This window comes from Esox lucius, chromosome 4, assembly GCF_011004845.1.
Source record: "Esox lucius isolate fEsoLuc1 chromosome 4, fEsoLuc1.pri, whole genome shotgun sequence".
Lineage (NCBI taxonomy): Eukaryota > Metazoa > Chordata > Actinopteri > Esociformes > Esocidae > Esox > Esox lucius.
Window position 1 is genome coordinate 13322762 of NC_047572.1, and position 25301 is coordinate 13348062.

Below are 25301 nucleotides of genomic sequence, written 5' to 3' on the forward strand. Positions count from 1 at the left end.
TTTTTTCTTCTCATTCTCGGGCTGTACAGTACGCTCAAACATACCTCATCCCAGCCAGAGGTGTCTATCTGGGGAGAAATTGTGGGAACTGCTTGTTTAGTGAGCAGTAGAGAGCAATTTCCCCTGCTCTAACTGGGTAAGATCAAGATTAACCAGACTCCGTGAGATGGGTTAGGGTTATCAACCCACTTCCTCCAGCATCAGAGATGCATTGTCGAGTATATTGCACCTGCCCCAGTGGCACACAAGCACACACACAAACATAAACACACACTAGGGCTGCACGATTAATCGAATTATAATCGAAATTCTAGGCTTATATTGACATTGGCAATATCCAAATCACCAACTTCCAAAAAAAAGGTGGACGAGGTGCGTTTCACGCGAAGCAATGGGCATGCATCGTAAGTCGGTAATATATATATATATATATATATATAGGCCTATGCGGTGCTGTATAGGAGATTACTTAAATTCCTGGGGCAATTTTGTTGAAATACTAGTTAACACTGCAACTGCTAGGGAAGACGTCTGCTTCAAGCTAGCGAGTGGCACCAAGATATGGTCCCACATACAGCGTGGTTGTAAAAACTTCAGTACCGGTGCCTACAAACATATACTTAATATGGGAGAAAATATACCTCAAGGGTTGAGAAACTTTGCCTAACTAGATATGGGAACAGCACAAGTATAGCAAATGCAGCAAACGCCAATCGCATTAAATGAATAGTTAAACGAATAGCCGAGTTCAGTGTTTTGATACACGCTGCACCTATAAAACGTAACTTTAACTCGATTTTTATTCAGTAGCACATTATGTAGGCGATTAAATTTTTTGTCCAAATCGTGCAACCCTAACACACACCAGGGTCACATAATTTACACAACAATATAGGCAGAAACCCACAACCATCTGTTGGCAGGCAGGGTTGGGGTGTAACTGATTACAAGAAAACTGTAACTGTAGTCCTTTACATTACAAGCGAAAATATTGTAATGGCATTACAGATACTTTTGTTTAAAAAATATGATTACTTCTTGGATTACTTTTAAATTTAAAAAAAGATTGTGTGCGCTAAATACTTATGACATGTTACGTGTTTTATATATATATATTTTTATTGTCACATTGTTATTCACACCTGTGCGCCTCGCGTGAAGTGGCTGCGTGTAATCAGACTAGTGAGATTACTGACTGAAGCACTTGTTTAATAATCTTGAGTTTTTGCCGGTAAAAACAGAGTACGTTAAAATTAGCCTACCGATAGAAAATGTGGTTTAGTTATCTACTACCGACGCCTATTTCTCGAAACAATAATAGACTATACCTGGTATTTTGTCTTTTTCCGATATCAGATAGGATTTGTTTAAGGGAGTAGGCTACTTGCCTACAAGTGACGTGCGGTCTGGGTAGTAATCATGATTTCCCTTTGATGCCCACACCCAAGTGCGTACAGGTAGGCCGTGATATTCTGCTCAGTAAAGTCAGATAATTGGTTAACATTAGCTGCTAATGACATCGACTAAACTAAGAATGCAGGTGTTGATCCCAGTTTATTTCTTGGTTCTGTGCTTGTCAGTAAAACGTATTTCAGTGCCCATGTTCATGTTTGAGCACGCGCATGCGGACCCCAGGGATGTCTGCAAGCTTTATAGTGTTGGTTGTTGTGGGTCAAAACCACAGATAACTCAAAATGTACGCTTGAAAAGATAAATATATATTGGTCTTTATATACCATTTATTTTGAGATTACCATAAGTCATGTCCAATCGATTGAATTTGACACAGTTCCAGAGAAATCTCAAGGACAAAAAAAGGACACAATTCATCTGAGCAAAATTTTGTTACATAAACTGTCTAAAATGTATTTCTTTTGCTTTGTCATTTTGGGGTATTGCGTCTAGCTAAAAGGCACTTTTTTATGCAATATTTTTCTATTAATTGAATTATCCAAGTCCAAAATACAACAAAATGTGGAGAAAGTCAAGCAGTTTCAATACTTTTCACTGTACATATCCAATAAAGTAAAATGAAAATCCATATGCCCATGTAGACTCTAAAAGTTGACTGATCCCACAATAGGTGTTATTCATTTCGCTATATTCCTATTTGTCTTGTAATTTCTCTTAATATGAATTTAATCCTTTAAAAGGTAACATACCCAACCCAGCATGTTGGTTGTTATCTGTACTGTAGACGAGAAGATGAATAGGTGCGTCCTTTTTCATTTTTATCAACAATATCCCGATTACATTCATCATGGTAAATTACATGGCAGGAAGGCATAAACAACTTAGCGTGATCTTAATGCATTCAGACTGGCAGCATACGCTCATCTCATAAAGTGTCACGGGCATTATCTTGGGCAACGGGAGGTGAGGCGTTGGGGATTTCAGGTTTGGCATTTGAGTAAATGGTTTGAAGTGCTTCACATCTATAAATGACATGAGCTGATTCAATCCCCCCCCCCAATCACTTATAAGCTATCTTCTCCCAATGACATTGGGTGTTTTCTTGTGTGTGTGTGTGTGTGTGAGTGCCTTTTGCTAACTCTGAACAGAGAGATAGAGATGGAGGGAAAGAAGAAGAGAAGGACAAAGGGACTTGGAAGCAGGAAAGACAGAGCCTCTTGCCAGCACAAGGGGGATGGAATGAAAGAGAGACTGTGAGAAAGATGGGGTAAACAATGAGAGTAATATAGTGAGAGGAGTGAGGATAGGACTGAACAAGTAAAGAGATATAGGACTGAACAAGTACAGAGATATAGGACTGAACAAGTAAAGGGATATAGAACTGAACAAGTAAAGAGATATAGGACTGAACAAGTACAGAGATATAGGACTGAACAAGTACAGAGATATAGGACTGAACAAGTACAGAGATATAGGACTGAACAAGTACAGAGATATAGGACTGAACAAGTACAACAATATAGGATTGAACAAGTACAGCGATATAGGACTGAACAAGTACAGAGATATAGGACTGAACAAGTACAGAGATATAGGACTGAACAAGTACAGAGATATAGGACTGAACAAGTACAGCGATATAGGATTTAACAAGTACAGCGATATAGGACTGAACAAGTACAGAGATATAGGACTGAACAAGTACAAAGATATAGGACTGAACAAGTACAGAGGTCTAATCAACAGTGACATTTACAACGGAGGCCTCACTCCTCTCCTCCTTCCTCTTCTCACTCCTCTCCTCCTCCTTCTCTTCCCACGGCCATAGAATACCCCAGGGTCATGTCCTAAATGACACCCAGTTCCCTATATAACACACTACTCTCATTCAGGAGCCATCGTGCTCTGGTCATTAGTGCACTTGGGGATAGATTGCCTTTCGGGACAAAGGCAATAGTTGACAGACCATGAGAGAACACAGGAACCCGTAGAGTTGAAGAGTACAGAGGGGGTTCTTTACAAACCATCAACCTAGATACAGTATGAGTTGACAGGACATCTAGTTTATTCTGGTGATGGATCTGAAATACCAACGGACCACACACCCGCACTAACACACACATTCCTGGTTTGTTTCCACCTACCACATTTATTTCAATTTTGTCAAATTACGGGGAGGGATGAGAGGAAATTCAGTGATCACAGTGCTGCTCTACTAAGCATTTATTCCTGACCATCCATGCACCTCTCCTCATCTCTTCTGGATGAATGGGATGAAGTCGCCACGGACACCCAGCCTGTGGTCCAAACAGCTCCAGTGAGGGAAAGCTCAGAGCTATTATTATTGTTGGTATTATTGTTACAATGGAGGAGGAGAGAAAGAGAGAAAAAAACAGAGACAAGTTCGGAGAGAATGGATAGAAATGAAGGTGAAGAAACAGGGAAGGAGAGCAATGGGGGATAGAAAAGAGAGAACAAGTTAGAAGGGGGAGAGAGGGAAAGTGTGGGATAGAGAGGGTGGGGGCGAAAGGAAGAGGGCTCTTTTGTAGTGCCAAGATGGCCACCCACCCCATACTAGATTTGAGCTTTAACTACACTACTAGCTGACGAGTGGTGGGGAATTAACCAGTATCGCAGTGGGGAGGGGGAGGCATCGTCAGCAGGGGTTTCCCTGGTCTTATTGCACTTTAGCGAATCCCTCTGGTGAATCGGTCATGGGAATATTTTATGAGGATGTCAGGTGTGTCTTGGCATGCCTTCACAAGCACTGACCCATGTGACAAATTTGAAGGGCATTATAAAATTAAGTAGAATAGCTACAAGGAAGGCTTGTTACGCAGTCTTCAACTCTCCTGAGTCCAGTTGCCGTCATAAAGCAGCTGAGATACAATTGGAAATTACAACATTGCTGGGGTTGATGTTTTTCTAGTAAGTAGAAACATAGAACTGAATGATAGTGTTTTCTTATGTTTTGGGAACATTCCCAGTGTGCTGGGAAGTGACATAAAAATGAGGGCAAGAATGAAAGTGGGGAAGAAATAGGCAGAGCATGAAGACTGGGGACAAGATAGCATGGATACGAAGAGAGAGGGCGAGCATGAAGACTGGGGACAAGATAGCATGGATAGGAAGAGAGAGGGCGAGCATGAAGACTGGGGACAAGATAGCATGGATAGCAAGAGACTGACGGATAAGGAGAGATACTCTGTCCATGATGGCAAGAGAAAAATATAGAAAGACTTTCAGTGAGAGAGAAATAGAGGGAGAGACCGATAGCGGCAAGCAAGAGACGGGCATATCTGTAGGAAAGGACAGGGTTTGTTCTCAGCCCAAGCTGATAAGTGGAAGACAGCTGAGCAGAAAGAGAGAGAAGGTAAGGGAGGGAGGAAGGGCAGGCAGTGGGCAGGCCTAGCTGGTCCCTCAGGACAGGCTCTGTGCTCTCTGTCAGGCCTTGGTCCAAATGAACAAAACGTCTTAGAGAAAATAGACCTTGCAGGGCCGGCAGTACGGGCTGGTGCTCCTATTCACAGTCTCCCCATTCATTCTCCCACTGTCTACACCACAGTGCTGTCTCACTCCCTCCCTCCCTCTCTCTCTCTCTCTCTCTCTCCCCCTCCCTCCCTCCCTCCCTCCCTCCCTCCCTCTCTCTCTCCCCCTACCTCCCTCCCTCTCTCTCTCTCTCTCTCACTCTCACTCTCTCAATAGTGCTGTGCAATACTGCTGTGTAGTCTGTCTGCCTGGCTGGCTGGCCATGTGTTCCAGGTTAACTGTTTCATTCTATGTGTTGTGAAAAGAGATTTAGTTCTTAGAGATAGACCTTGAAGTGTATCCTCAGATAGATGTCTTAGGGAGTTATATCTATTTGAGATGTGTGCACAGATGTCAATGTTAGATGTATCATTTTTTTTATATATGCTGTTTGGTTACAGAGACACTGTATCGTCACTGGTTCATTTTTAACTGCAGTGCATTATGAAAATGTGTCTTAAGCTTGTTGAAAATCATGTATTCAATTCATACTGTATTCCATCTAACTCACATTCTGATTGATGTATCTATAAGAACAAAGACAATAAACCCCCACGCACCACCATAAATCAATTGTGACACATTAATGTTTGTGTTGTTTGTTGTTAATAGTACCATTCAAACATGAATTTGAATGATACCTTGGTGTATTATGAGTTACTTTGCAGAATATCATTGCATTTGCTAACATATTTAAAACATATTTTGATTGTGATTTGTTGTCAGTGGCAAATGACGAATCGATTTAAGGTATTTAACCATTATTTCTGTGACAAAACCAAGTGTTAAAAAAAAATGTAGGGATAAAACAAGACATAAATTTAAAAGCTATTATAAAAAATATATATAAATACACTTTCTTGGTAAGCTGTAGTAGCTTCGGTTGTATACAAAGGCAAAATAGCAACAAATAAAGAATTAACTCAAATTTCAGCTGATAGAAGTCATTCTGACATCTGACCATTGGCTCCTTTAAACCAATAAACCTTTTAAATGGTCAGTGCATTTCTCTCTGCTCAATGACATCATTTTCATAAACATGATGTTTCTGATAAATAAATTAGAAGCTGTTTTAAAGCCACTACCTTTCACCAGCGCATGTTAATAGCTGACCGTTCACATTAGTGATTCATTAGCACAAGCTAGCGATTAGCAAATGTTCTAAAAGACAGTACTAAATGAATGGATAAGAATTATGTCTAATTTATTCTAAATTGTATGATAGCATAGTTGGCTACACAAACTACCGAACAATTTGGATTGAGCGGTGAGAAGTTCAAGAAAGTGTCCATGACAGACGCGTTGTCACACATTGTGATAGAATAACCTAGATTTCATTTGATGTTTATGCCAGGGGAGTAGACCCTGAAGGGACACTTTCCACTGCAACCAGAGGGCCATGTCTCTACTGCAGTTTAACTGCAGCAGGGACAGTACAGAAAGACGTGACCCCATCATTGTTTTATACGTACAAATTATATCTGGTCTACTTATTGCCCTGCAGAGCGGTGCCCCAGAGCGAGACGCCTCACTGGTCCCTTCTTTCTGGTCTAGGCTGGGCAGGTAAGGCAGACTGAAATGGTACTGGTCTGTTCAGAGACCCCGCCCGGACCACATTACATTTGCCATTGAAAATCCATGGGTCAGGAGCTAAGAGCAGAACAGAGTGGTCTGGCCCAGATCAACTCATTATCAGGGCATGTCCTCATGTCTGTTGTCTCTGACAGATTTGGTAATGTTGAAAACAACGGATGTTCGTCTTGAATGCATGTATTACGCCTAAGAGGTTAATATACTTTAGCTTGATTAATTGCTCTGTTTCAATGTCCCTTACCTTCAACCACGGAAATATATCATGGGACAGTTTTAAATAAACAAATGCCTTCTTATGCCCGTCAATGGTCAATGGGACATCAAAATAGCTGATTGCATGATTGGATGTTTCTTCTGCTCTGCCACCTGCATCATTCCGTAGGCACGAGATTCTGGAAAACACTTGATTAGCCAATCAGACGGCTCGACTTGCCAATCAAAACACAAGCTAATCTCGAGTTGATCTGCCACTCAAGCAGCTGTGTTCCTGACCTGACCTGGGTTCAAAAAAGTTTTGAAAATCGTTAGAAAAACATAATCTGAGCTTGTTTGAGCTACTAGAATATTCATCACAAATGTGTCGCTATTCCTGAATGCTACATTCCCCTTAGTGCACTTTTAACCGCTACCCAATGAGTCCTAGTGCAGTGAATAGAGAATAGGGTGGCATTTGGAACATAACCTGTTCCTCTTACTGCCAGTCCCTGATGTTTCACGCGAGAACCACAGATCTAGAAATAAAGGCGAGTGTTTTCCCCAGCTGAATACATGTCATCTGATGTAAATGGGTTCCCTTACGAAGAGTAATGCCGGCGTTACTGCAAGATGTCATTCTGCAAATTGGCTGTTATAAATTGTAGCTACCAAGTTAGTTTGCCCTTCTGAACACACGCTCACACACAGACACCTCCCCCATACACACACACACACTTGACGTGGGTGTGTTTCGGATGCTGTTGTCTTTCTCTTACATAATAACGTCCCCCCTTCCCTCCCTCCCTTCCTCCCTGCCAGTCTGCTCTCAGTTCTCCAGAGGGGTCTACGCCATCTTCGGCTTCTATGACAAGAAGTCCATGAACACCCTAACGTCGTTCTGCGGGGCGCTGCACACCTCCTTCGTCACGCCCAGCTACCCCACGGACAACGAAGTGCAGTTCGTCATCCAGATGAGGCCTGCCCTCCGCGGGGCTGTCCTCAGCCTGCTGTCCCACTACAAGTGGCAGAAGTTTGTCTACCTGTATGACACCGACAGAGGTAGGTGACGTCGAAATCCCCCTGACGTGTTTGTGTTCCACGCTGCCAGCCAAAAGGCGTGGTCAGGACGTCCCCAGGAAGGACGGCAGGTTGTGTCACGGTGCCTGAAACGCCCTTAAGACGGCACACGTTTGTCAGTGCGTTTAAGGTAGGTGGTGGTGGTAGCTGACATTGACAGAGGTAGTGGCAGTGCCATCACAGGCCTTCATGTCAGCCCGGGGAATTCCAATCTTCCCCTACAAGATCTTGACTGCAGCTCCACCTGATGAGTTCACCACTCATAGTGCCAGGCTAGAGATTCCAAGCCCTTTTATTGCCCCTGCCCCAATGTCCACTGGAACACTTCCCAGTCTGAAGATCTTATTGTACGCGGTATTGTATAAGCTTTGGGTGTGGTTCTTCATTTTGTACACTTTGGGTGCGGTTCCTCATTTTGTACAGTTTGGATGGGGTTCTTCATTATGTACACTTTGGGTCTGTTTCTTTATGACTTAGTGACTGAAAGCATGTGTTTTTTTCTTTACCTGTAACAGTAAGAAATGTACTTTTTGCAGTTTATCGTTTGAAATAAGCTTTTGGTACATCATAACATGAGTAAATGTGTTGGTTAGTCTTCTGTTTAATCGTGGTGTTGGTTTTGGCTTGCTTCTCATCTTAATGAGGTGTGCTGCTACAGCTGTTGTGACTAAAGTCAGGCGTTTATTTGCTCTGAAATTCCAGTCTGTGCCTTAAGAGGAAGGTTATTTGTATTAATGAAATGTTAAATGTGTTTGTGTGTGTTAGTACTGTGATACATACTGTACCGGTATATATGCTGTTTCAGTTACAGTGATGCAGTATGTTTTATACTGGACAGACTGTCTGTCCGTCCTTCCTGCATGTTTGCTCTAAATAGAACGAAGAACCAGTTCTCCTTCAAAGAGTATCGACGTGTGTTTTTCTCCACACATTTTACACTTCAACTTGGGTGGACTTTGTCACATGCGCCCACGTACACATACCTGCATACACACACACACGCCATTTAATAAATTGTTTATTTGCTCGTTATAGACAGGTTGTGACCGCCAGACAGTCATGCTTGAAGGAACCTCTTTCTCTCTTTCCCTCTTGCTCACTAGTTCTTTCCCTCAACCTCATGGTCTCTCTGCTGCAGTACGTGGAGCACCACTGCTCTCTCCTGCTTTATTGCACCTATCTGCTTGCTCTCTCCAAGAGGCTCCGGTATGTAGGCCTCTGCAGCATAGTGTCCTTTCACCTCTCCTCCCTCTACTGCAGGCTGCAGTAATGCTTTGTCTTTGTGCTACCCTGAGATAACGTGTGGCTAATTAGGTGTAGGCCAAATAGATCAAAAATTACTTCGGATTTGGATGTTTAGACTTACTTGACATTCAAATTCATTGCTATTCATTGGCTATGCTTATTTACTGAATTTAGTTTAAGGAAAGGCTTAAAACTGACACTATTGATTAGAGCATATCACCAGTCAGTTTACCACCGGTACTGAACATCGGGTTCTGGAAGCTGGCACTTGCAGTTCATACCTGTTCGCCATCCACAGTGCTCTAGCAGACAGAAAGCCTGTGTCACGTTTTGGTTCAGAGGACACCAGGCGTGGAGTTGAAGGACAACAAAAGGGTTTAATAAGTAAAGGCAGGTAAAAAAACAAAAAACAAAACAGCAGGAACAAGGCAGGCAAACAAAACCACAGACTGATGGCAGATAAAACCACAGACAGATGGCAGGCAAAACCACAGACACAAAACCACTCAATGACTCAACAAAGGGCTGACATAACTGGGCAAACTAAATAGGGTGCTACCGAGTGCTAAACAACAAACAGGTGAAAACAATCTGAACAAAAAGGAAAGGCTACATTTAAGAACCTATTTTAACCCTATCCCCTATGTATCCCCTATGCCCTATGTAACCCTATCCCCTATGCAGCCCCTATCCTCTATGTTGACCAAACTACCTACAACCAACTCCCTATGTAGACACTGTTCCCTACGTAGAAACGTCTCCCTATGTAGAATCTGCTATGTAGCCCATGTCCCCTATGTAGCCCATGTCCCCTATGTAGACCCTGTCCCCTATGTATCCCCTATCCCCTATGTAACCCCTATCCCCTATGCCGCCCATATCCCCTATTTAACCCCTATCCCCTATTTAACCCCTATCCCCTATGTATCCCCAGTCCCCTATGTAACCTCTATCCCCTATGTAACCTCTATCCCCTATGTAGACCAAACTACCTAGAACCAACTCCCTATGTAGACACTGTTCCCTACGTAGAACCTTCTCCTATGTAGAATCTGCTATGTAGCCCCTGTCCCCGATGTATCCCCAGTCCCCTATGTAACCCCTATCCCCTATGTAACCCCTACCCCCTATGTAACCTCTATCCCCTATGTAGACCAAACTACCTAGAACCAACACCCTATGTAGACACTGTTCCCTACGTAGAACCTTCTCCCTATGTAGAATCTGCTATGTAGCCCCTGTCCCCTATGTAGCCCATGTCCCCTATGTTGCCGTCCCCTTTGTAGCCCATGTCCCCTATGTGGACCATATCCCCTGTGTGGACCCTACTCATAAGTACATAATAAATCCCTATTTACGCCCTACTCCCTAGGTCCACCCTTTTCACTAAGTAGACCCTTTGTACATTTGGGCTCACCTTGGACCTCCTCTCCCTGAGCAGTGTTCTGTTCACACCCTAACCCACACCACACGTGTTTCAACACTCACATCACTCCCTGTCGCCCTCTCCTTTTCCCTCGCCCATCTCCTTTTCTTTCTTTCCCTCTCTCATCCATCTGGTGAGTAAACTTATGCAGAGAGGGGTAGAAGGAAAGAGAAAGATTGGCGGAAGGGAGAGATGAGTGAGAGGAGAGGAGTGTGAAAGAGACCAGACTAAAAAGTGCCGTCCCCAGGGAGAGTGTAGCTCTGTTTGATTTACTGTCTCGGACCTGTGCAAGACGACTCCCCATCCGCATAGCACACTGAGTCTTTTCAAAAACACACACACACACACACACACACACACATACACAAACAGCTGGAGGTGTTAGGCGATTCCTTATTAGTGTGAGGACATTGTCCCCCAGAGAGGATTGAAGGACTATATTGATGCTCTGCATCCACCACTCAGTCAGACACGGCTTGCTGTCTCATCAGTTAGACAGATGTGTTAAGGTGTGTGTGTTGGGTTGTATGTGTGGGTGTGTGTGTGTCAAGCACCAGCTCTCGATACACTCCTTACAGGCAGCCTTATCAGATGAAGCAGCTCCCATGGTAATGGGACCACTTAGGCCTTAGGCAGGAGGAGAGGCTCTGTGAGAGGGCCACAGCCATTGTCGTGGTAGCAGACATATGGTAATAATACGTGTCCTTGAGAGTCCCAGCAGCATGCACCTGTTTTGGCGCTGAAATCGCCACGTAGCCCCTGCTTCGCATGTACATTAGGTTTGCATGCATTAAATGATCTTCCTACATTAACGGTGGCCCAGCGTGCACGCAGAGATTAAAGAGATCAGTACAACTGGGTGTTCTTTTTTACACTGATGTGACGGTACTGCGCCCCAAACAGACTTTTCAGTTTGCGTGAGACTCAAATGTCGCCCTTTTCCCTTGTGCGCCTGAAGGGCCCTGTTCAAAATGAGTTGTAGGGAAATAGGGTGCCGTTTTGGATGTTGACTTTGTACCTTCCGTTCTGCCGAGACAGCTAATGATTAAACTATGACATGTCATTGATCTCAGCCTCCCCACCTCATAAAAAACCCTACCTCAATTTATTAACAACTCAAGTGTTTTCTTTTTCTTTTTACCTCTCAATCCTTGAATAAAAGCAAATATATAATTTATTTGGCAAATGTGCAATTATTCTGAAAATGACACTTTGTCCCCTGGAGAAAGTAAAAGCCTTGAATGCAATTATTTAAACACGCGCATGTACGCCACGGCACGTACATGCACGCTCTTTGCGCATGCGCACTCGTGTTCACACACACAAACACCAAACAAATACACCCAACACACACACACACACACACACACACTCATTATTCAAAGGTATAGAACAAAACTAACTAGGAAAGTATCCTTCATGTTCACTTCCTGCAACCAGCCCAGTGTTTTTTTGTTCAGTCAATAATTAGGCATTAGCCTGTCTTATTGGCCCAGCTCAGAATAGCTTTTAGGCTTTAATGCTGGGCTTTCAACCTGAGAGCCACTCATCCACTCTGTCCTGCTGGTGTCTCTGATCTATTGGAGAGAATTGAAAGAACATTTACCCTAAACGCTTCTGTCAGAGAGAGGCTCCTGAGAATGGATGAGATAGATAGAGGATATGATGAAAGATGAAGTGTATGTGTGTGCGCCTGTGTGTGTGATGAAGGAGAACATTAGCAGGTGGATGGACACTGAAAGTTTCCCAGACATTATGGACGCAGCCATTTCTCACTTTCAGGTAATGCAGAGTGAAGGGACATTTGAGCAGAAGGCTACGCTGGTGTGCGTACTTCCATCTGCCGGTGTGGCAAATGTTTAGCCTGAAAGGGTCATCCACCCAAAACCACAAATTCCCTATGATACATAATACTGCTTTGTCTAGCTTTTCTGCATTTCACAGTAAAATAAGTTTTCAAGCAACATGTGAAAAAAGTCTGATTTTACTCCTGTCAAGCACAAAACCCAGAATGCAATGCTCTCTCTAGACATGTTGGATGGTTAGGTTATACCTCATTGGCCAGGTAGAAAGAAAATGTACAATAAAACCAAAGTCAGGATCAGTGTGTGAGGTAGTCTTGTTGTAAAAACACTTAAAGGACTGCAGTGGCATTAGGACTTACTGTAGGGCTGGGTAACCAGATACATCTTGAATTTCAAGCACAATGACCACCCAAAACCCACTAGGAAGCTAAGCCAAATTTTAAGGGAAAGCAGCATATTTGACAACACGGAAGCAGTGAACGAAGGAGCGGCTGCGTTTGTGGAAATAACACTTTGCCCCAAAGGGCCCCATATTCCCTGTTCAGTGCACTCTCTGGGGGGCCATTTGAGACGCAGACACAGCCTCCAAGTAAACGGAGTTGCTGCAGAAGAAAAAGAAGAGAAAATAAACGGCCTCTGACGTCTTTTCCAGTGACGGTCACCATTGTCCTGTTCAATCACTATCCATTCTGACCCCTGGCTATATCCCTATTCTGTGGGCCCCCTCCCCTTCTGCTTGACCCTTCAGCCTCTCCATCTCTCTCTTTTTCCTCTTCCTTTAATTCTATTTTCCTATATAGTTTCCGGGGGTTATAATAATTATCCCGTATCCGCCTCTCCTTCAGTACTCCCTCTTCTAAACAGGAAGCAGAGCCAGGGGTGTTTGGGGCAAAGTGGGATGGATTATTGCCCTCTCTGTCACAGTAGTAGTGTGTGTGTGTGTGTGTGTGTGTGGGTGGGTGTGTGTGTGGGTGGGTGTGGGTGTTTAAGTGTGTGTGTAGGTGTGTGTGTGTAGGTGTGTGTGTGTGTTGCCAGGCTGTCAGTTATGGGCAGATAATTGCAGGGCCTGTGAAGGAAGCGGATAGAGAGTGAGAAATGGATGATTACAAACCTTATTGTCTCTCCCAGGCAAAATTAACCCTGATTCAGCACTCTCACCTCCACGTGATTTATGAGACTCAGTCTGTACCTCTTTAACTTCCCCCTTCTCTCTCTCTCTCTCTCCCTCTCTCTCTCTCCCTCTCTCTCTCTCTGTCTGTCTGTATCCATATACACCTCCATATACATGTTAGTCTACGTTTTAGTTTCTCACTACCTGTTCTCTCTTTCTCAGTTTCTGCTCTCTAACTCGCTCTACCTCTTTAACACTAGAAAAGCTAATTGAGTCATTTAGAAGATGTAAATATCCTCCATGTTTTTAATCATGCCTCCCTCCAACCCTGACCTTTCCTAAATACATTGCTTAACATGTATATTGTATGCTATGTTGTTAGAATTGTGATATTAAAATAAACATATTGACTGGATATGTAATCCTGTTTTCAGAGTGCCAGAGGTGACTTTTGAAACAGGAATGTGGCAACAGATTGCTAACAGAAACAAAGTAATAAATACTATATTGTGTTATATGATTTTTTGTTATTTAATAAACCTTTTTTGCCCAATAGCATATAGGAAAAATCTTCATTAGACTGTTAGAATGTTTTAGTCAAAAGCACTCTTTAGCATAAACTTGGTTCCCAGCAGACCTAATCTTTCTTTCTCTTACTGTATTCTTTCTGGTATCCTCTGCCTTGCCTCTTTTGTTCTTTCATTCTCTCTGCCTCTTGCTTTTTCTCTCTTACTCTCTCTTTATCTCTCTTTGCCCTTTCCCTCCACTCCTCCTCTGCCACCTCTCTCTGTCTTTAAATTTTTCTACATTTGTGTGGCTGTCCTTGTCCCCAGAAAACCCATTTCAGATTTAAACCGAAAACATCACCTTTCCCACAAAAATAAAGAGAAAAGTAGAAGGGTGCAGATGGATTACCTAGCTCGTCGGACAATGTGAAAGTACTTTCGGTTTCAATTGACATTTTGTGAATGGCAATTTGAGGGGAGAGAGCAATAAAAGTGACATTTTTTGTGAAGCCCAGGAGCTGGTATCTATTTGGCTGAGTGATAGTGGTTTGAGACACACGGAGGGATCCAGGCTATCTGAGAATAATGGCGCAGGAAGGGATCCAGACCATTACAGAGTAGGATTGACCCTCCATTATTGTCATCTCCTATGATGTAGCACCAAATTAAACACAGGGCATTGTCTCCTACCCTGTCATCTCTCTCTTACATTTCATCCTCAAGACAATGTTTAGAATGTGATCCAGCTGGAGGGAAATCATACAGTCTATTTTGTCTGGAACTTTCAAATACAGTCATTGAGGTTTGGTTTGATTCAGTGCCTGTTGTAGCCTTTTGGGGGCCCTAAGGTTTGATTGTGATTCCCTCTCCCCTAGTGGTCGGGGGCTCATTACCGGTCAAGGGCCCTAAGCGACCTCTTATGTCGCTTATTCCTTGAATTGGCCCTGGTTTGATATGATACCTGAAACAATAATCTCATTGTCTTCCTAGACCACATTTTGGCTTTGTGTGGCACTTGAAGTCGGCTTTTCTGTAACCTCAATCCCATGCTATTTTGCTCTGTGCTCGTATTGTTAAACATGTTAGAGATAGCCTGAGTAGTAGAGACAATAGCATTCTACAGGAGTGACCGTTTTGAATAACGACTTAGTCAACTTTAAGCTAATCCGAATATTGTGTGTAGTGGCTGCAAATAGAATGGTGTTTACACCTTTTAAGTACACAGGGAGCAATTAGGGTTTAATGCCTTGCTCACGGACAGAACGGTAGACGTAATCTTTTTTCTAGTTGACCTCGTGTAACGGCTTAGCAGCGCAAGCACTTAAGGTGCCATTTAGAGAAATTCTAGGACTTGGTGTCATTCTTAGAACTCATTCCTCTACACTCTTCAATCTATAAATTCCACTCTGCTGCAGTAGAATCATGTCAATAGAACACCTACCTGGAACAATAAAGTGGTATGTATTATGTGTTTTTCTATGATAATCGGTAGACGTCTGAATGACTGTTATGGGCAGTGTCTATTACTCAGTGTAACGCTTGCTGCTGAAGAACCTAGACAAAGTACTGTCGACCGTGCTGACTGGATGCCCATTAAATTAGATACAATGTAGCCATGATGGTTTTCTCTTCCTCTCTCTCTCTCTCTTTGTATAGCCATTGAACAAAGGTATTCAGGTGTGTTGGCAGATTCATCTGTACACAAAAAACAATGTCATATACGCTGTTATTGTTTTAGATGTCAGACGTTTTGTTAGAATCTTAACTAATCCAATGATGGTACAATATAGTTCCAACTCTGAGCGTGGGGCTGTGGTCTGTCAGGAAGTAATAATGATGTCCCACCTCATATCAAAGAATTGACAAGTGTTTTCCCTGGAACTTTGCTGTTGTGTGTCGTGTTCTGCAACCGGTGACAGCTCTGGATGTTGCATTGCAGTAACAGGGTATTTGATACACTGCCAATTTTTGCAGGTTTTCCCGCTTACAAAGCATGTAGAAGTCTGTAATTTTTATCATAGCTACTCTTCAACTGTGAGTTGAAAAAAAAATCCTGAAAATCCCATTGTATGATTTTTAAGTAATTAATTTGCATTTTATAGCATGACATAAGTAATTGACACATCAGAAAAGCAGAACTTAATATTTGGCACAGAAACCTTACAGTGCAGTTACAGAGATCATACGTTTCCTGTAGTTCTTGACCAGGTTTGCACACACTGCAGCAGGGATTTTGGCCCACTCCTCCATACAGACCTTCTCCAGATACTTCAGGTTTCGGGGCTGTTGCTGGGCAAAACTGACTTTCAGCTCCCTCCAAAGATTTTCTATTGGGTTCAGGTCTGGAGACTGGCTAGGCCACTCCAGGACCTTGAGATGCTTCATACGGAGCCACCCCTTAGTTGCCCTGGCTGTGTGTTTCGAGTCGCTGTCATGCTGGAAGACCCAGCCACGACCCATCTTCAGTGCTCTTACTGAGGGAAGGAGGTTGTTGGCCAAGATCTCGCGATACATGGCCCCATCCATCCTCCCCTCAATATGGTGCAGTCGTACTGTGCCCTTTGCAGAAAAGCATCCCCAAAGAATGATGTTTCCACCTCCATGCTTCACGGTTGGGATGGTGTTCTTGGGGTTGTCCTCATCCTTTTTCTTCCTCCAAACACTGCAAGTGGAGTTTAGACCACATGACCTTCTCCCATTCCTCCTCTGGATCATCCAGACAGGCCTGGACATGCACAGGCTTGAGCAGGGGGACCTTGCGTGCGCTGCAGGATTTTAATCCATGACGGTGTAGTGTGTTACTAATGGTTTTCTTTGAGACTGTGGTCCCAGCTCTCTTCAGGTCATTGACCAGGTCCTGCCGTGTAGTTCTAGGCTGATCCCTCATGATCATTGATGCCCCACGAGGTGAGATCTTGCATGGAACCCAGACCAAGGGAGATTGACCGTCATCTTGAACTTCTTCCATTTTCTAATAATTGCGTCAACAGTTGTTGCCTTCTCACCAAGCTGCTTGCCTATTGTCCTTTAGCCCAGCCCATCCCAGCCTTGTGCAGATCTACAACTTTATCCCTGATGTCCTTACACAGCTCTCTGGTCTTGGCCATTGTGGAGAGGTTGGAGTCTGTTTGATTGAGTGTGTGGACAGGTGTCTTTTATACAGGTAATGAGTTCAAACAGGTGCAGTTAATACAGGTAATTAGTGGAGAACAGGAGGGCTTCTTAAAGAAAAATGTACAGGTCTGTGAGAGCCGGAATTCTTACTGGTTGGTAGGTGATCAAATACTTATGTCATGCAATAAAATGCCAATTAATTATTTAAAAATCATACAATGTGATTTTCTGGATTCTTTTTTTAGATTCCGTCTCTCACAGTTAAAGTGTACCTATGATAAAAGCAGGAAAGGACAGGGAGGGGTGGAGTGGAGAGAAGGGAAGGTGGGTGTAAAGGGTGACGGCAGCGGAGTAAAGAAGATGCCGTTCGACCTTCAAGACCAGCTCAGCTCATTATCCACTAAGGTTTCGCTCAGGGTTTTCACCGTAACGACAGCAAAGCGGAGCAAAACAGATCATGCTGCGGTTACAACCATGTTGGTGGTGCTATGGACACAGAACCTCTTTATCGCAGATAGATCTGCCCTTGGAACGCTCCCAACCGATTCCGATGTAACTCTACTAGCGTGTCGCGATGTACATGGTCGCAGTTGTGTGGTTGATGCGGTGGGCTACAAGGTGACCATACAGTGTGGACACATGATTTCACGCAATAGACACGTGTGCACCTGTTTTGTGCGGCTAATCACCGGTAATAAGATTCTCACATGCTTTCATTAGTCAGAAGATTGCTTTCCTAGTTCGAAACCCTTCAAACGCCCTGTCTCCACCCCCCGTCTCCCCCGTCCCGCCCCTCCGTCCTGCCCCCACCCTGCCGGCTGACGCGGTAACATTTATCTGTTTAGTGTTTAGATTTGAAGCAGATGTTGTTGGGAACACTTCGGGTACAGTGGCAACCTGAGTGTAATTCATTCATGGTGACAAATTTCTGTCGCGGTGACAAGATTCATCCACTTCTGTTACAGCACCTGTATCTGGAGTCAATGGACACCACCCCATTTTTGGCCTCCTTAGTGAATTATGTTTGACCAGAGTCTTTTGGGTAGTATTCAAAAGTCCCACTGTTGGGAATTAGTTAATAACAGGGTGTCATTTTGCTGATGTTGGGAAATGGTCTCCACCCACCACGTTTGAAGACGTCTCCAACAGGCTAGTCTTAATGGAAAGGCCCTCTTGCTAAACCCCAATTATTCTCCACTAAGAGCCTGTTGATCAGCCTCTACCTTTAACACGCAGGACGAAAACAGCCTGGCACAGTTGTCGGAGTGGAGAGAGGGCGCTGCCAGATCCACGAGAATGGACTGATTAGATGACCAAACACAGCCTGGCTCGTCTCTCTTCTGCCAACAGAGTAGAGAGGGGAGGAAGAAAGGAAGAGGAAAGGAAAGAGGCTGAGAGGGGGGAGAGGTGGAGAAAGAGATGAGGGAGAGATGGAAAGACAGGAAAGAGGTGAGAGGGTGAGAGAAAAGAGGGAAGACGAAGCAGAGAGGAAAATAAAAAAAGCATGGGAGACGAGGAAAAGATGACAGAGTTCAAGAGGGAAAAAGAGAGACAAGTGGCCTCTGGAACAGAGGCTGCTACGGTAGATGAAGTGAACCATTTTCTTTTTCCTCAATAATATCTCTAATTGGCTGTCCAAAGACAGACTCCCTTTGTTCCAGGGACATTCTAACAACAAATACATCCTGCTGCGCCCCTACAAATATTTTTTCTGGTTCCAGGTAGCTTTGATTTAGAAGCTGGAGCGAATGTTTCCCTATATTTGATGATAATTTCCCCCTGGTTTGGCCTAACATCAAAAAACTGGGTTAGTGAACAAGAGAGACTGAATAATTAAGCATTTTTAGAATTCCAGCGCTGAATCCTTTTTTTGGGGCTTTTCCAACTTGAATGAAAAAGAGTGTCTTCCTCAGTAGATCTGTACCCGTTTTTGAAGGCTATGTGTCAGACAAAGAGATTAGCTCACCAGAGATGGAAAGAGAGAAAGGGGTAAGAGAGAGGCATGAGAGAAAATAAGTCAAGGAGAGGGTGAGCGAAAATTAACAGACTATCTACTAGCCCTGTCAGTACAACTTTTAACAGTGGTGGAATTTCACCTCATCATGCTGCATAATTCGCTTCATACTAGTATCATTTTATTCCTCTAACAAGATGTATTGCCAAACCCCTTCATAGAAAGCACTGCCAGCAGCATCGCTGTTGCAGCCATATTGGTATCAGAGTGCTAGCAGCTTGGTGCTTGGTCTGTGAGCTTTGCATCTCAGCCATAATAATCACATGAATTACACCCAGCTGGCACTTTAACACACATGCCCGCTTCCATGTTTGATTACACCCACACATACACACACTAGGTCATTCTCATATGGAATATGGTTCCTTGGTGTGTAACTGCAGACACCAGGCAACAGATAATGCACCCGTGGATTTGTATTTTATTTGTTGCATTTTCCAATTGTTGATTAGACACGACCATTGTAATGGCCTCACAGCTTGCTGGGGCCTCTTGGATGGTGATGATGGATTGCCAGAGGGGCGCTGCATGTTCAAATCTCTGCACTAGCCACTCATAAAAGATAAGTAATACGTTTGTGTGGTTAGTAATGAGGTCAGTAATAATAAGTAATGAAGTTAGTAATGGCTTTTTAAAGGCACACTTTTGGCACACTTTCAGGTTGAGGAACATTTTACACTGAACCATAGTGATGTAATCTTAAAAATGTGTCACTCTGAATTATGGCCTTAACTAGAGTCAATATTTGCTACCATTTCCATGAAGTCAACAGTGCGCTGTCAGATTATTATTGTTTTCATTCTCCAACCACCATGACGCAAATAATTCCTGCATTTTCCACCCTGCTAGGAGATTTGGGGTGTACGTTTCCACCCATTTTGTTTTGTTTACTAAATGTTTTATGCATTTCAAATACAAGCAAAAAATATGGAACAACTGGGCATAACAAATAAGGCTCCCAGTTCATACCATATCCATGTTGCCCCCAAAACATTTTAAGACAGCAGAGCTGTATGTGTTCTTGGCCAGTGTGTGTGATCCTTTAAAATACGTTGAGCTTGATGGTTTCTGGAAGGTTCAGTTGCTACTGCTCCTTCAGTTACTGGAACCTGTGGCGATGATTGGATGACATGTTGTACTACAACCTTTCAGGTCTATTTAGGCAGCATTTCAAACGCATGCAGCAGACCGGGCAGAGCAAAACAAACTCTCTCCGTTTAACAATGTCTACCGAGAGGCTGCCCAGAGGTGAGACTGGCACATTTCAATCATGTGTTCCTGTCTGGTGTAATAGTTGTCAGTTAAATTTGGGTTCTTTTTCTTTTACTCAGGTTACACAATGTTAACACAACTGAAGGACGACCCAAATGTAGCTACATGAGTGGTTAAAACGCAACTTATTTATACCACCCCAAATAATTGTGGATTGCCCACTGCTTCTGCTTACAACATCCCCATTTAAAACAGACAGAACATATTGTTTAACACTGGGTTTTATTTATTCAGTTCAGAAATATGAGGCAGTGATGATTTTTGTCAAATCGTGAGTTCTGAAAGATTCATGAAAGGGAACAGACCTTCACATGTCTAAAAGCCTACTCTCATCACCTATAACAAATAAAACATAATTACTTCTCACAAAAGTGTTAACTTAGTCTCTTATTTTCACATAGACCCAAACCTACAATTTGACATTTCAGATGTGTAAAGTAATCCTTCAGTGATGATGGCTTATGTTGGAGGCCTAACTTGGTGCCTGATGGTCTTAGAAATCCAACAGGCTGCTTCAGCCTACTCGGTGCAGACTGAGAAATTATGTCGATTATTATTTATGTGTGTGCGCCCCTTCAAAATGGACAATGCACCACAACCAAACAATCCACCTTTGAATACCACTAGCTTTAAACTGTCTTCTTGATGAGGGTTAAATTATAGCATTCGTCAGGAAGCAGAAATCAAGTGACATGCAAGGACACAACAGCGGTAAACATGAGGCTACTCAAACAATATGACGCCATTAGAGAAAGTCAGAGAAACACCTTTCTCTCTCTCACTCTCTCTGTGTGTTTGTCCCTCACACACTCCCTCACACGCTCCCTCACACGCTCCCTCACGACGCTCCCCCGACCACGCTCCCCACACGCTCCCCCACACGCTCCCCCACATCGCTCCCCCACACGCTCCCTCACACGCTCCCTCACAGACTCTCATTCATTCTCTCTCTTTGTCTTTGTAATCTCTAACACTTGTTTTATTTTACCAATTGCATCTGTTGTTATTTTCCAAGTTGACTGCTTTACAAATATATCTTACAGGAAACGTACAGGGAAGAAATCGTAACAAACCTCCTCACCTCAGCAACCCCCGTAGTAAACCCCCAGTGAAACACTGGAGGAAACACACGTCTCTTACCTAATACGTCATATTAGGACCATCCAGCCTGGGAATAAACACGCACTTCAAATATGTGATATGAGAGTCATCTAGCTAGCAATAAGCACAACGACAAAGAAGCACTATCTTTCAGTGGCTGTTGTTAAGTGAAAGCATGGGAATAGAGCCATTTACCACCTACCTACTGCTTGGCTCCAGGAAGCATGAAAATTACAGCTAGCTTGGGGGGGGGGGGGGGTTGGTTCTCTTTTTCGTACTCTGTTTCTTTCCTTCTTTTCTTTATACCATCAGACCAAAAGCCCTGGATGCTCTAAAAAGGTTCATTACTTTGATTTCCCAACATGTTGAAGCAGCGCTCTCAGTCAATTTGTTCTGGTTGAGAAGACAAATAGACAACAGAATATAGTTTAAATGTACATAGGCTTTCAAAAGTATTCACCCCCTTGGACTTTTCACAATTTTTTAATGTTACCACATCAAATAACATTTTCATTCTGAGTTTTTTCTTCCAATCAGCAGAAATACAGTATCTCACAAAAGTGAGTACCCCCCTCACATATTTGTAAATATGTGAGTATAACTTTTCATGTGACAACACTGAAGAAATGACACTTTGCTACAATGTAAAGTATTGAGTATACAGCTTGTATAACAGTGTACAAATAACACAACACACAGCCATCAATGTCTAAACCGCTGGCAACAACAGTGAGTACACCCCTAAGTGAAAATGTCCAAAGTGGGCCCAATCAGCCATTTTCCCTCCCCAGTGTCATGTGACTTGTTGTGTTACAAGGTCTCATGTGTGAATGGGGAGCAGGTGTGTTAAATTTGGTGTCATCACTCTCACAAATACAGAAAATAATTAATCGCATGAAATGTTAAAATGTACAGCTATGAGTCTATTTGGATAAGTCTCTACTGGCTTTGCACTTTTGGACACAGCCTTTTTTCAGTTTTTGCTCTTTGGAATAAGCTCAAGCTCTGTCAAATTTAGTGGGGGCCATTGGTAACCAGCAATTTTCAACTCTTTCCTAATATTCTCATTTTACCCTCCATCTTCACAAAACAGCGCTTAGCGGGCCCAAAAGCCCTATCTGGGTCATTTCAGACCATAGCATCTTCCTCCACTTGGTCTCAAGGTCTCCCACATGCCTTCCGGCAAACACCAGCTGAGATTTGATGTGAGTGTTTTCTTTTTGCCACTCTCTTATATAATGGTCTTTGTTAAACCATCACAGCCTATCGGTGTTCTCCCTGCTCAGCCGTGGAAGACTGGAATTCCTTTCCAGGCTTCTTGGTGGCCTTACTGACTGGTGCCCTTCCCACTCAGATACTCTGTTTACTACATCACATTCAATTAATTGGAAATGTTCTTATTAGGACCTATGCAATCAATTATTTTCAACATTATGGACTTCTTTGTGTTGATCAGTGGCACAAAAAAAAAACCTAGTTAAATCTATTTGGATATTATTTAGTAACACTAATTCTGTAAAAGTCCTAGAGGGTGAATCCTTTTCAGAGCCACTCTACTGCATACATTGCATAAAGTTCAGCCTACTCAGTGTTCCAGAAGGGTTCCAGGCTTTGGCGGTCATGGCCATAGAATTAGGTCCACCAGTCAACCTATTATGCCATGAATGGATTTGAATAGGCGAGCCTGTTCTGTAGATTATATTTCTAAAGCTGTGATGATGACAAATCAGTCCGAACCAGGTTGTTTAATAGAGGGTGAAAAAAGGAGATGATGTCACAAGTGGACATTAAATGCTAGGCCTGTGTTTGCCTTTTCATTTACCTTGCAGTGATTTGGAATGTCATAATTGCTTAATCTCCTGTTGCAGCAGTGTAAATGTCATTGGATAATGTCCTATGGATAATTAGCTTACTGTTGTAGAGGAAGAAGCAGTTGTTGGACTGTGTCATTTCTATGTGTTTTAACATACAACCATAGAAACTGGAGTTTTCTGGACATTTCTATTTCAAATGTTATGCATATCATCTCAAAAACTGCAAATAGGCTTATTTGGGATTTTGAAAAAAATAATTAAATGAAATGAAACTTGCCATTTGAGGCAGAGGAGAGAAACGCTATCCTATCATGACTCATGAGGCTGATGAAACAGATGATTACTGTGTGTGTGTGTGTGTTTGTGTGTGCATGTTTTTGTCTGTGTCAGCATTGCAGCCAACAGCTCTAATAGTCCGTGGGCTGTTAAAAGCCGTTGCGAGGCCCTCCATCCCCCATACCTCCATCCTCCCTCCACCCGTATGCATGCTTTTAAAGTAGCCCTTCCACACACACTGTTTCTGGTTGATTTCACATCAGCTGTGTGTGTGTGTGATTAGTCCCCCACAGCCTTTGCCCAAATACGTACAGGTGTGTCAAAGGTTTGGCTCATTTGGTTGCTTCACTCCATTCAGAATGGTACCTCTGCCTGAGAGGAGGGGAGAGGAAAAGAAAGGAGGGCTGGGGAGGATGGAGCGGGCCGGGGAGGGCCACTGAAGCTTGATTATTCTGCCAACGGGCACAGAGTTCTAAAGAGACGTTAACTAGCTCTATACAGAGATCTAGGCCACAGTCGTTTTAATCTCAGCTCTGCTGTTCTGGATGTGAATATTTCACTGCCTCGGTTGAACCATGGTTTATGTCTCAAGTGACTCCTGTTCTTTATGGGCCCTAAAGGAATTAGTGCTAAGAAGGAAATATGGAGCCGTTTGGGATGCACACACTCTGAAAAGAAACAGTTCTTGGAGGATCCTTCAGAATTTAAACTGTGGGGAAACCCTAATGCATTTTTCAGCAGATATTTTTAATAAACATTTTTTTAAACCCTTCTTCAAATCTACCCCTTTACAAATCAGCTCAGAAGGTTCTTTGAGAATCCCTAAAAAGGGGTTCTTTGAAGAAGATCACTTTTACAGGGTTTTTATGTGAGGAACTGGAGAGGGGTCCTCCAAGAATCTTCTGAACAAAATGAGCTAGGCTGTAGGGTGTCGCATAGGACAAAAAACATCATGACCCTGGGCCCAGAGAACACTGAGAGTAAAATGCACTGGATACCTGATACCATGTGTCACTTGTTTGTACAATGACTTTATAGCGGTCAAAAAACTAACTCTATCAACTCCCTGATCTGTGAATAAGATGGCGGATTTTGATTGTCGCTACACCAACTCTCAGAGTGAGAGACAGGGAGATGGAAAGTGGAGATTGAGCAAGAGGGATGGGTGAGACAATGAAGCGAGAGAGGGGAGAGGGAGAGGGAGGGAGGGAGGGGAGGGAGGGAGGGAGGGAGGGAGGGAGGGAGGGAGGAGGGGGGAGGGAGGGAGGGAGGGAGAGAGAGAGAGAGGGAGGGAGGGAGAGAGGGAGGGAGAGGGAGAGGGAGGGAGGGAGGTGAATACTCTGGGTTTCGATCCTCTCAGCACAGTGGTCTCAGGGATCTTTCTTATCATGAGAACATTACCCTGAGCCCTGAGATCAACAGTCATCAGCCACTAATATGTATTTATTTAGGCTGGGCTGTCATCTGAGGATTCAGGACAATGAAGATAATTCATCTATAGAGATCCAGCTCATTAGTCCATAGTTATTGCAAATGGGATAATTCAGAAAGAGCTTTTGACATCCCCAAAGGTAACTGTTATTAGGACACAAAATCATATTTTTCATGGCAATGAAACTTTGCCGTAGTGTATCTTGAAATCTAATCACAATAAAGCAGACCAGGAGATTTCTTCTTTCTCCGTTTTCAATGTTAAGAAATACCTTTGCAGCCTATATTGTTCATATACTACTTTCCATTGTTGGCTGTTTCAACCATATGGTTCTGGTGTCATTTTCAGCATGCTGTTATGAGCTTCAGTGTTTACAGAG

At 43.2% G+C, this 25301-nt stretch overlaps 1 protein-coding gene across 5 annotated transcripts in view; it reads left to right on the forward strand.

Annotated features, from left to right (window-relative positions):
* The window catches only part of gria3b (glutamate receptor, ionotropic, AMPA 3b), a 117860-nt gene that overhangs the window by 34270 nt on the left and 58289 nt on the right, over positions 1-25301 (forward strand). For all 5 annotated transcript variants that reach the window (XR_004575655.1, XM_010896450.3, XM_010896459.3 and 2 more), the window contains exon 3: positions 7549-7788. Coding sequence is in view for 4 of the 5 variants with exons in the window: in XM_010896450.3 (XP_010894752.1) it covers positions 7549-7788 (240 nt within the window). In the remaining variant the exon portion in view is untranslated. The remainder of the gene's footprint in view (positions 1-7548; positions 7789-25301) is intronic.